At 42.8% G+C, this 12,664-nt stretch overlaps 1 protein-coding gene across 1 annotated transcript in view; it reads left to right on the forward strand.

Annotated features, from left to right (window-relative positions):
• Positions 1 to 12,664, forward strand: part of EFCAB3 (EF-hand calcium binding domain 3) — a 354,012-nt gene that overhangs the window by 89,876 nt on the left and 251,472 nt on the right. Inside the window, exons 41-47 of the mRNA XM_084748227.1 lie at positions 983 to 1,036; positions 1,887 to 1,991; positions 2,799 to 2,858; positions 4,228 to 4,311; positions 5,763 to 5,804; positions 10,779 to 10,883; positions 12,592 to 12,645. Coding sequence (XP_084604353.1) covers positions 983 to 1,036; positions 1,887 to 1,991; positions 2,799 to 2,858; positions 4,228 to 4,311; positions 5,763 to 5,804; positions 10,779 to 10,883; positions 12,592 to 12,645 — 504 coding nt within the window. The remainder of the gene's footprint in view (positions 1 to 982; positions 1,037 to 1,886; positions 1,992 to 2,798; positions 2,859 to 4,227; positions 4,312 to 5,762; positions 5,805 to 10,778; positions 10,884 to 12,591; positions 12,646 to 12,664) is intronic.

Genomic DNA, 12,664 nt, shown 5'->3' on the forward strand with positions numbered 1-12,664 from the left:
AAAGCTATACCTTAGAGGGTCTGACCTCATCCTGCAGGGCACAGTGTAGGAAGAGCCACCAAGGAATTTCTTGGTTGTATATGGCTTCATGTCTTGTCCTCTGCACTCCAAAAGCTACTGGGCCATGGACTATAGATTGTACTTTAAGAGCCCCATTTTAGGTTATACTCTATTTCACAACCTTGTCAGAGTTAGATACCATGGAAACACTTACACCATATTCACCTGAGTGCTTGCAGTAAGCAAATGGATATGGTAAGTGTGCACAGTCGTGTGCACAAAAGAGGCCCTTCTGTCATTTACAGTAACATGAGAGACCTGAAAGTCAGCATGCAGAGTGACACAAGCCAGGCACAGAAAGACAAGTAGCACCCGACTTCATTTATACAGACTCCGTGTGTGTGTGTGTGTGTGTGTGTGTGTGTGTGTGTGTGTGTGTGTGTGTGTGTCTATGGTTCTCCCTCGTTTTCTTTCCTGCTTTTTCCTACGTTTGTCTGCTTGCATTGTTTTGTTTATTGGCCTGCCTGTGGAGTGGGATGGGTGGGGATGTGGAGAGCATCTGAGAGGAGATGAGGGAGGAGAAGCCATGGTCAGAATATAGTGTGGGAAAAAAAGTTATTTTCAATAAAAGGAGCTTATTTCAGCTCAAAATAAAGTCAAACTCATGCCTAAAAGTAGACAAAATAATAGTTTAATAATATGTTCAATGTATAATAGAACAATAAACCTTAAAAATAAACAATTTCACAAGACAAATTATTTTAGGAGATCTCACATACCTCGTGGTAGCTCTAACGAGGGACAGTGAATTATATACTTTACAGTTGCGAAGAGAGGGGCCAGGGAGACGGCCCAGTGGGTAATGGTAAAGTCAAAGCGTGCACACTTCCCTTTTACACAACCTTTAGAGGCTGCCGTGCTCTGGGTCTGAGCTCTAGTATCATTGCTGGTTTTGTTTGAGCCCTTGTATTTTTTCTCATAGTTGATGGGAAGATAAGTCAGCTTAAGCTGGTAGATACCATCAAGACTCTTAAAGGTAAGTAAAAAGTGTGAAATTAAAATTTAAGTCACTGTGATAATATTGTAATAATTGAAATTTATCTATGATTATGAACATGCATATTCATAATATACAAATTTGGAGAATATATAGAAGAAATAAAAAGGACAAGAGAAAAATTACCCAAACTTAAAAAGCAAAGTAAAAAATAACAACATTCATCTTTTAGCCTATTTTCTTTTTTGACCTTTGAGGGTTTTTATTGTTGTTCATACTATTTTGTGTTATAAAGTGATAATGATTTTATTGATGGATCGATAATTTATATCCATTGTTACTTTCCTCTACAGCAGCGAATCTATGCCAATGTAGAATTGAACATCTTCTAAGATCTTTTAAAAATCTATTCCTAAATCATATAATTACTCTGGCTTTCATTTTTTTAGACCTGCATAGAGATGCTAATTTCATAAAGTCTCAATAATCAAGCTATTTTAGTGGCTTAATAACTAACTGGAAATCTAGAGTTAGAGGGGGAAAAGTACCATTCCTAGTTTAGGTTATAATCAATAGCCTAGTAGAATATTTTGAATTTTTTCCAAACATATTTGAATTATTTTTTTCATGATGTAATTTATTTTGGTAGACAATTACCAATTTTAGAACTTTGTCTTAGCCTTCTCATGTATAATTATGATCGTGGAGTATGAATCTGGTCCTCGGTGTGACTGTGATATTTATTTTGTATTAACTCTGAAAAGCATTTCATTGGACGGCCTTGTTTTGTAGTTTGAAACCAAGAAGCAAATGTTTAGACATAGAATGCATGTGCCCAGGCATCACCATTATGAATTGTGTAAACAGTATTTGCCTTTTCTTTCTTAAGGAGGGATGGTTGACACCACAAAGCTAGACAATGCCCTGGAGAAGATGGGAGTGGATTTCACGGATGAAGATCTTCCGTATCTGCAAGACCGCCTGCCAGCTGACGGTGAGCACGTGTGCTGTGCCGGGCGTTGCTGTAAGGAAGCGAGGCATGCGTAAGAGGAGGCCTTAAACTACATTTCCTTCTTTGCATTTGGAGCTTTGAGACACATTCGGAAATGTTAAGTCTTAAACTTGAAATTTTCAAAGTGTTTTCTTCTCCATCTGAGGAGATGAAGTGACTCTTCGCGGCAGCGGAAGGAAGTGTCGTCAGCACTCTCTGCTCCCTCTGCTTTCTTAGGCGGGCCCTGTGGAAATCCTGCTTGACTTAGTGTGGCTTTAAGGGCCAAAGGCTAAGTTTCAGGCTTTTAGAATCTAGATATGGAAGGAGTTGGAGCAAGACAACTTGGCAGGGGCTGGAGGAAGAAAGGGAAGGGAGAAACAGTGTAATCACACTTAAAATTTGTAAAAGCAAAAATACAGAGATCAAAATGTGATGTGGGTTCATTGAAATCTGCCTTTTAAAAAAGTCTTTGGTAAGTAATACCTCAGATTGTTTCTGCTGGGAGTGACTCAGTTTAGGGAAAGAAACCAGATAAAGGAAAGGTGAGATTTTTGGGAAGTAGAAATAGAAAGGACAGGAAGAACTGAAAGACACAGGGAGTGCTGGAGGCAAGGAAGAGAGTGGCTAACTTGAGTCAACAGTTTTTAGGCTGGAAGTGGGGAGTAGACTGAAGGCTCATGGGTAGGATCTGGTTCTCATCCTAGCACTGCAGTGTCCTGATCTAAGCCAAATCTTTGTTTTTCCATCAAGTATATTAGTGGATTTGGTATGTAAGGCATTCTATTTGCAAAATGATTTTTTTTATTATAGCTGATGGAAAGGTAGCTCTCTCTGCACTTCTGGATGAAGTCAATCTTCTTAAAAAAGATGGTGAGTGAAAGTTGTGACTAAAATAAGAAATCTTAGTCTGTATTAATGAGATGTTTAATAATATATATGACACACAGTACTTTGGTTGTTTGCATTTTGAAAAATAGTACTTATTAGTTTTTGACTAGGAAGCAAAAATTTAAGAATATAGACCACTTTCCAGATAGTCCAGACAACAAAGTAAACCCATTCATTGAGCAAGAACATTAGCATTGCGCTGTTTCTCTTCAGCTCGATAGTGTATTTAGTCAGTTGTCTTTACCGAGTCCTACAGTTCTAGGACCATCTCTACTGATGAGGGATACAGCGTGGGATCAGACAACGCCCTTGTAGTCATGGGACTCACATTTCCTTGATACCTGGGGCAGAAATGAACAAAAGAAAAAGTGGAGACAGTAATGCTATTAAAGAAGCAGGCAGCATGGCTGCAGCAGCAGAGCACTGGCTTCGCCTTACGTCTGGTAGTAACAGAGTGTCTGCCTGACAGAGCCGTGCCTGAGCTGCGGGTTGCAGCCCGCTTCCTTGTAGAACTTTGGCCAAATAGATGCCTCGTTAACGTAAGTTGGATGTAAAGTTTGCTCCTGATTCTGGCATTGCTATAATGTAAGAACTGCCACACCAGCCACTCAAACCCTGATCCCAGTGAGATATTGATGGTTTATTAGCATGCCGTACCCTAAGACTGACCACGGCCAGGGCCCAGTGAGATATTGATGGTTTATTAGTATGCCGTGCCCTAAGACTGACCATGGCCAGGGCCCAGTGGTCCCCGAGCCATACTGTGACGTTGGTCTGCTTCTAGGGCAGGCTTTTTATAAGAAAGTCCATAACCAGGCAGCAACCAGGTAACCAGGTGGGAAGCAAGGGGGAGGGGCAGCATCACATCATTCTTATTAGCTAAACAATTGATTTTGTTTTGAGTACAATGTCCAGGTAGCTAGACAAAGCATTTTAAGCTGATTGACTAGGATATAGGCTCAGGGACTTTCTAGCTTTCCACTCTTTCGGGAGAAAGGAACATAGCAGGGTACTGTGGTCTTGTTTAAGTAGAACATAAATCATTAATTTGAGCAGAACGTTCAGCAAGTATTGAGTTGTAAGTACCAGGATGTTCAAACTCCCAGGCAGGCGGAGCCCGAGAACATGAACTTAATTCTACCTTATGATCAAAGTGGAAACTTGGAGGCAAAATGGCTTCTAATACGCTAAAAGCGACAGCAGGTGTTGACAGAGGAGCCAGAGTTATGCTGGGGACTAAAGCAGGTCTCCACGGAGGGGCTATAGAGGTTAAGCAGGTTACAGCAGTATCAAACCTTATCTTTATGGTTTTTGTACCACGGTGTTTTCAACGTTTGTTCTCTTCCCTAAGAAGGGAAAGCCAGTGTTCGTGACCTTGACACCATTTTGGAGAAAATGGGAATGTCTTCTGAAAGAGTGGCGCAGAACTTGCAAGGTAACCACGGACACTGTAGACACCGTTGTGGGCTAGTGCATTTACAGTTTCACATTCCTGAAATTTGAGCCCCCTAAGGATGATTGAACATATCTTAAGATAATCCTGCCTGGAAATAACGAATTCCTTCTGGCTGAATTAAACCTTAACTTTTATGGTGTTTTGGGGGTAGTTTGGGGGGTAGATGTTTCTTGATCTAAAGTCAAAGACACAAAACCAGGCACCTTATTCTGAGTTCTGGATAAGGAAGTTATAAAATGTGACCAAAGGTGTGGGTGTCTGCCTTAGAGGTGCATTAGAGTAGAGAAAAAAAGAAACGTATAGGCAACAGTACAGGTGAAAATAGTTTGGGAGTTAGAAATATGAGATTAATAAAGGTCCTCACGAAAATTAAATGAGGTTATGATCAGTTTAAGCAATACTGGTGTGAGGCCGAGGATATGGCTCAGTTGATGAAGTGTTTGCTAATCAAGCAAGAGGCTATGGAGTCTGCATCTGTAAACTCAGTGCTGGGACGTGGAGATGGGAGAATCCATGGGGCTTCCTGGCCAGCCAGCTAGCCAATTGCTGAGCTCTAGGGTCAGTGAGAGACCCTTTCTCAATGAATAGGATGGGGCAGAACTGAAGATATCCAATATGAAAATGCACACCATATGCACACTTGCGCTTGTACACACTCAGGCACAAGCAAGAACACGCAATGCTGGGAGAAGACGGTATTCCTTTAAATCCTGACCCAGGTTGATTTGGTGGAATGGCACAGGGCTCATTTGGGAATCTGAATGTTTACAATGCTCTGTTCATAATTAAGAACTCGTCAGGGCTTGAGGATTTAGCACAGTGATCCTCAGATATGGAAAAACATCCACAGTTTGTGAATCTCATTGTGGCCTTTATGATGTGCACCTTGTTCTCCAGCTGATGGGAAAATTCAACTTAGTAAGTTGAATGGTATTCTCACTGGTCCTAGGAAGGTGCTGATGTAAAGTTCAGATTTAAAATTAAAAGCCTGGATAGCTTTAGACCCTAAGTCTGAAAGCCAAGAGTTCAACTTGAGATACTAATACTTTAAATATAGTTTTAGACACAGCACTTGGATGCTGGGGCTGTAGAACTTATGTTACAAGGCTATAGCTTTCTTTTTAAAAGGTTTTTCTGAGACAGCAGCTCTGCAGAAGCTGCTCTGCAGGAGCAGCAAGTACCCTCCCTTAACCATCCTTTACCCTTGCTTTTACATCATTAAATCATTGTTCTGATGCCCTAATGTAGTTTGACATTACAATACTTAAAACAAGAACATGTGTGGTTTTATGGTATTGGGAGGGGGAAGATAAAGAAATGTGACTATAATGAAAATCATGTTAGTTTCCTGTGTTCTGTTTCACAATTAAGAATTTTGCATTGGTTGTGACTCTCACTGTGGCCTCTGCAATTTGTCCTTTGTCTTACAGTTCAACTTAGCAAACCGTTGAGTGAAGTTCCACGTAGCCCAGGTAAGAAGAAGACACAAGGCTCAGCAGATGCTAAGGCTTTAAACATATACTTTTGCCAAGAACAGTGGTGTATGCCTGTAATCTCAGGACCCGGGAGGCTAAGGCTAGGAAGTGGAAAGTTTTAAGTTTTCTGAGGCTTAGTTTTTAAATAAAAGCCGTGTTTGTTGTTCATATGTGTGCACATGTGTGTGTGGGGGTCAGAGAATGCATATGAAGGTTAAAAGGCAACTTTTGGGAGCTTGTTCTCTCTCTCCACTGTGGGGTCTGGAGATCAAACTCAGGCCACTGGGCTTGGGCAACAATCGTTTTTACCCTGTGAGCCTTCACACTGGCCCAGGATGACCTGTATGCGTTAAACCTTACCTGCCTGGAAAGCCCTGAACAGATGCAGTGAAGGCTCTTTGTCAGTCATGTTCCCGCGGCCTCCAAATGTGCAGCTTATGGACCAGCTAGATGGTGAAGGGGGGCTTTTGGGGAAGATGTTTTTAAAAACACCCAGTCAGAGAAACCCTGTCTCGAAAAACAAAAAACAAAACAAACAAACAAAAAACACCCAGCAGGTTCACAAGGAGCTGGTGCAACCACCCAGATTTGTACAGGGTGCCTTCTCTGAGTATGAAGATGCTACAGGCTGGAAGGAAATCACTGAGATGGAAAAGCAGTGGCAGAACCATTTGGACCACAGCAATGAGGAGTCTCAGTAACTGGTGCAGCTGGAGCCAGAGCCGAGAGCCTGAGCCGGGAACTGGGAGCCAGGAGCCAGAGCTGGAGCCGGAGCCGGGAGCCGGGAGCTGGGAGCTGGAGCCGGAACCCTAAGCCAGGAGCATCAAGGCATTCTAGAGGCAAGATCTGATGAACTTCCAAGCACGCTGGAGAGTGGAAGGACTGCACTACCAAGAGGTTCAAAATGAAAGCAGCTGGAGCTCATGCAGCAGGAGGACTGTCCAGCTGTTGTGAGGGAGGACTGTAGCGGAGACAGGAATGATGTGGCAGCAGCAGGAAGCTGTTAAGGGAACCTTCCCTAATGGAAGAGCAAAAGACAGAAGGATGGAACAAATGGCCATGAGAGGCACTAGGAACTTCAACTCCCTGCTTCTGTGGCCCAGGATGTTATCTCCTTCAGGGTGGCCACTCTGATGTCATCTGAAACCCCAGGAGTCATCCGACCAACAACTCAGTGTTTGGCCAAGCTGCTACAAAGAAAGTATCGGAGTAATTGATGGACCTGCGGCGCAGCTCCTGGAGCCGAGCTAGCTTCAACCAAGTGCTGCCAGTGCAATGAAGTCTCGGCGTCTGGTCTCCCACAGCTGCTAAGAGAAGCACTCTTTTTGGAATAGTCCTAATTCCACCCAGGACTAGTGCGCAGGATTCCTCCCAGCATACGGTTCTTCCCTGCTGTACTGTGGGGAATGTGCCCACGGACTGTTCACAGGCTCTGAGAGTCGGTGTATGAACACGCCTGTCTTAGGAAAGGCTTCTAGTGCTGTGATGAAACACCATGACTGAAAGCAGCGTGGGGAGGACAGGGCTTATTTCAGCTCACATTTCCACACTGCAGTCCATCGTCAAAGCAGGTGAGCCCAGGAACTCAAGTCAGGAGCCTGGAGGAGAAATGGAAGCAGGTGTTGTGGAGGGGCGCTGCTTCCGAGCTTGCTCTCTGGGCCTTGCTCAGCCTGCTTTCTTATACAACCCAAGGCCTCCTGCCCAGCGATGGCACCAGCTACAGTGAACTGGGCTCTCTCAAATCAATCATCAATCAAGAAAATGTTTCAAATGTTTGTTACTAGGCCAACCTTTGGGGACATTTTCAAAACTGAGAGTCTCTCTTTCTGAAAGATTAGCTTGTGCCAATTTGACCAAAAAAAAAAAAAATCCTAACCAGGATGACACCTGTCGATTACAAGGGTGGCTCCAGACACTGTGTCTTCAGGCACCTTGATGTTGGACGTCCTACATCCACAGCTCACGTCTTGTTTGGAACTAACTTGTGTTGTCTGTAACTTAAAAGGTGCATGACTTACTAGACATGCTCTAAGTTTCATTCTCTTCCTTGAGTGAAAAAAAGGGGCAGATTTGAGACTTCAGGGAAAACATCAAAATAATGGGTTTGGAGAATATTTTAAAGCTTTTACATTGCTGATGTAATGACACAATGTAGCTTAGCAGTGTAGTGTTTTAATAGAAACAGTTTATCCTTACTGTTATTTTATGAGAGCTCATTTCTCATTTACTTCTGGTGTGGGGAAGAATTATAGAAATATGGCTGTGGCAAAAGTCATGTCAGAGTCTTATGCTCTGCTTCACAATTAAGAATTTCTCATTGTGAATTTCATATATATATATATATATGTAAAAATAATAAAAATAAATTAAAAAATATTTTTCTGTGGTCGTGGTTACAAACAGGCGGGGCAGTGTCCCCCTGGCTTTCATGTGGGTCTTGGAGATCCAAACACAGACATCCCACCTGTGCTGCAAGCATCTTACCAACGAGTCTGTCCCCCAGCCCTGTCCATAAATTTTGGTGCTTCATCTTGTCCATTAGACTTAACCATGGTTCCCTGCCGCTGTGGAGATTTGGGGAATAAATACATCATCATTTCACACTGAGGATTAAGCTTTTATTCCAGTACTCATAATTTGACTCCTCCTCCTTCTAGAAATCCTAGCAAGCTAATTGTCTTCTGTGCCTGTGATCACTGTTATACCCCAATTCCAGATTTCCTGCCAGTCCACATTGGTGTACTGTCATTGTTTCGACACTAGAGACTGCTGTAAGCCCAAGGTTATCTCAAATCTGCAGTTGTTTTTAAGGTTAGACTGGAAAAGAATAGTCCATCCCCAGGTCAGGATGGCCCAAATGCCTTAAACATAGCCACCAACTACGGGTACTGCAAGGTTCCTCAGGTCTCGCACTCATCATGGGTTTCAGTTTTAATCACCATGGCAACAAATCACACTTTCCTCCCTTCCCTAAAGCAGGAGGCTCCCTTTGTACTGTCCTGCCTCAGGATTTGGAAAGTAGGGGGTGGGCCATCTCATAGCTACAACCCTGGGTCATACCTGCTACCCACAGACTGCTGAAAGCAGAGCAGTACAGAGGCAGGAGCAAGGTCGATTATTTGGACCTGCCTGTTGCTGTGATTTGCATGCATGGCTTGAAACTTGCATAGGTAGCCAGGGATAATGCTGTGCAGAATACAAGTCCATCGCTGTGGCCATTGGTCTTTGCCTGGTACACAGCTTGGAGGCTTTATCCACAGGATGGGGACAGGACCTAGAGAGGTCTGCTCAGCATTGGGATTCAGATACCCAGCATTGAATTCCACAGTAAAGTCCTGTGTTTACTCCATCGTGCTAACTGTTGGCAGTTGGATTCTCTTTAAGCTGTGCTAGCAAAGGTTTGAGGAGGGGATGTTGGTGGTATTCCCTTGGCTGCCCACTAAGACATATTCAGGCCTCAGTCCATGACCAGGAGCCCAAATGGCCACAGGCTTTGTCCGGTGCTATATTCAATTCTGAAGACTATATTTAGTTTCCCATCCTTTCCCAGGTGGGAGGAGGCATCTCGCTCCTTGCTTTGCTTCTTGGCGTCAGGGAAGGGGGAGCAGATCACCTCCCTCCTTCCTGTCTTCTCTCACTTGGTTTCCTCAGCTCTCACAGAGGTAGTTATATATGTGAATAGCAATTCAGCCTGGCGATTCTGTAAGAAGATGGATGAGGCACGCTATTCTGCAGCCATCTTGCTCTGCCTTCTGTTAAATAATTCTTAAATATCTTTCTGGGCTCTATTCCTAGCCTTTCCAATGAGAGAAAAATTAACTCCAATGACATTCAAAATATTCTAGGGAACTTATCATTGAATATCACAGATAAGAAAGGGAAAGGCTGAGTTGCCAAGTTTCCCCTCAAAGGAGCTTTGCAGAGAGACTGCGAGATAAAAATATTTGGTATATTGGTAGTAGAAAACCATTCCCTCATTGTTTTTAGCATCAGAATTAAGCATACCTAACAGTGTCGTGGAATTGCCGACAGACCTAAAGTCTAAAGATGGAAAAGAGGAGATTTAGGCTGAGGGAACTAGAAGGAAAAAAATCAAGAAGCAGTCATGAAAAGAAAAAAAAAACCCCACAACACTTGATGGGCGTGTATAAATGACATTAAAATTTAACAAGCATAGATAGAATCCATGTACTGTGTTAAAAAATGAAACAAAACTCACTTCTCAATCATCCACTCACTCTGGCTGTGAATAAGAGCCCCAAAAGGTGCAACAGCTGAATTCAGCTCTGCTCATTAAAGTAGCCCAGTAACCCAACTCACTTTCTTTCAGGATGCTTTCAGTGTTCTCTATGTGTATGCGTCCACGTGTGTATTTGTATGTTTGTGTGCACGTGGGTGCTTGTGTGTGTGTGTGTGGAGACCAAAGGTCAGCCTCAGGCGTCATTTCCTCAAGAGCCATCACTTGTGTTTGAGACAGATTCTCACATCAACGTTGGTCTTGGGCTCACAGAGTAGAGAAGTAATCAGTGACTGTGGTTACCGTGGCAACAGCCTAGCTTGATGTGTGCTTGGCAGGGCTCTAGGTCTCCCCGTGTGAGTAGCTTTATCCTCACAGAAGCTCTGTGGGGCCGAGGATCGTAGCGTTTCATGCAAGTCAGGTTAGATTCCTGGGAAAAAAGTTTTCCAGTAAGAAATAGCAGAGAAAAATACTCAAAACAGTGTGCCCTTGCTCCAGCCATAACCATCTCTTCCATCTTGCATTTCTTATAGAAATAGCGCACTGGAAGGTAATTTGGTTACTTTCAGAACTTTGTGGTATGTGTATTTTTCCACAATAAGAATTGTTGAGAATAGGCTTAACTCTAACCATATTGAATACTGTCTTTTTGCCAATGAGTTATAACTCATAAGTAAAAATGAGAAACACTTCACTGTTAGTGAGAGCTTTCGTGTGTTTTCCTTTTTGCTAAGGAGAGACGATAGATATCAGGGATTTGGACAGCGCGCTGGGGAAGATGGAGCTTGAACTCACCGAAGGAGAAGTTGAAGAGCTGAAAAGAAACCTCTCAGTTGACGGTAACTGATTTTGGCTATAGAAAAATAACCCTTCAAGGCTTCTTGAAGCTTACATACTATTATTTCTGAAAGCTAACTAATTTTGTACTGATAAAAAAAAATAACGTATAACCTGGGAAGATCCAGTTGGAGAACGGGAGCAGAGGCTTTCCTCGTGTTCTCAATCCGTGTCAAGGGTAATGACGCTAAGATCACCTTTCACGCCCAAGAGGACCTGGGATGCAGAGTAAAGTGAGAAACAAACAGAAAGCTAATGTGTTCCTCCCCACACTTCCCGTGTGCTTCTGCTCCGACTCTGACCCCTACTTAGTACTGCTGAGGTTATCCGAGGACGCCGGTGATTGGCTGTTGCCCTGTCTCATTAGCCTTTATTCATTGTTCCTTATTGGAGCTCTCTCTTGACTTAGAGATTAGTGATAATTTTGGCATTGAAATTTTGCTTCTTCCACTTCCATCTCATTCTCCTAATGTCATTTCATTGAATTTTCTTATTTCATTGAAATTCATTCTTGTAATTTTCATTTTACATGCTGTCTCTGGAAAATCTTACTGCTATTCATACCTTTACCAATTACTTGCATGCAGATAAAATGTATGTAGACCTTTGTCCTGGACTTCAGGATGGGATGTGCAAAGGGTTGTCAGACATTTCCACTGGATACTCCCTAGAAAGGAATATTTGGGGCCATATTTAAAATAAAATTTAGTGTTTCCCTGTCTGGTCTACTAGCTGTTCATTCACCGCCTCATCCATGCTGCTGTCTAGGTTGTTAATGGAACGTGTTCCGTTCTTGCCCTTTTACCTCACTGATTATCTGCTTCACTCACTGTAATGTCAGCTCTGCTTCAAGTTACCATAATATAATGGAAAAGCTGGATGGAGCAATATGACAAATGAGTGTCGCCAAGTATTAATAGTCACATCAAGGTAGTGAGCATAAGTCGTTCATTACACAACTCTTTCAACTTCATGGTACACTTGTAAGATCTCAGAACAAGTGATATTTTAAAATGTGTAGTCTTCAGCCACCAAGGTGGCTCAGTGGATTAAAAAGTGCTTGCCGCCAAGCCTGATGATCTAAGCAGATGTCCAGAAGCCAGGTGGAGGAAGGAGAAAACTGACTCCTGAAGACTGTCTTCTGACATCTGCATATACACAGCATATGTATGTATATGTACATATACATGTGTACACACACACACACACACACACACACACACATATATATATATATATATAGAGAGAGAGAGAGAGAGACAGACAGACAGACAGACAGACAGACAGACAGACAAATGTATGATCTCATTAGCTGTTTTTAGCCTCCTGGCCTTATGCCCACCTTGCTATTCATTTTTAAAGTTAGAGGTGAGGATTGCCATTGTGTGTGAGAGGGAACAGCTGGTATTTGTCTTTCTGGACAATGATTGATGACATTAGCAGAACTGAGAGTCTTCAGAGAGTTAACCTGCATAAATGGCATTTATATCATGCTTGCAAAGAAGTTCATAACATAGAAGGAACATAATTTTCCCTGGCCCAGAGAGCATGCTTCAGTGGCCAAGGGCCAGTTTACTAACGTAGAATCAGTCCTTGGAAATGAAGGATCATGATATTAGAGGTGACCTAAATGCCGATGTACAGTATCAAACTTCAGCCGATTCCAAGTCATTATTTAACATCCATTTCCTCGAATTTGTTACCTCACAGCCCACGGCAAGACTGATCTGGACTCACTGGTGAATGTGCTCCAGGGTACTGCAGGTCAGTGAGAAGTTAGGTA

This window comes from Acomys minous (genome assembly GCF_964271855.1).
Source record: "Acomys minous genome assembly, chromosome: 12".
NCBI classification, from domain to species: Eukaryota; Metazoa; Chordata; class Mammalia; order Rodentia; family Muridae; genus Acomys; species Acomys minous.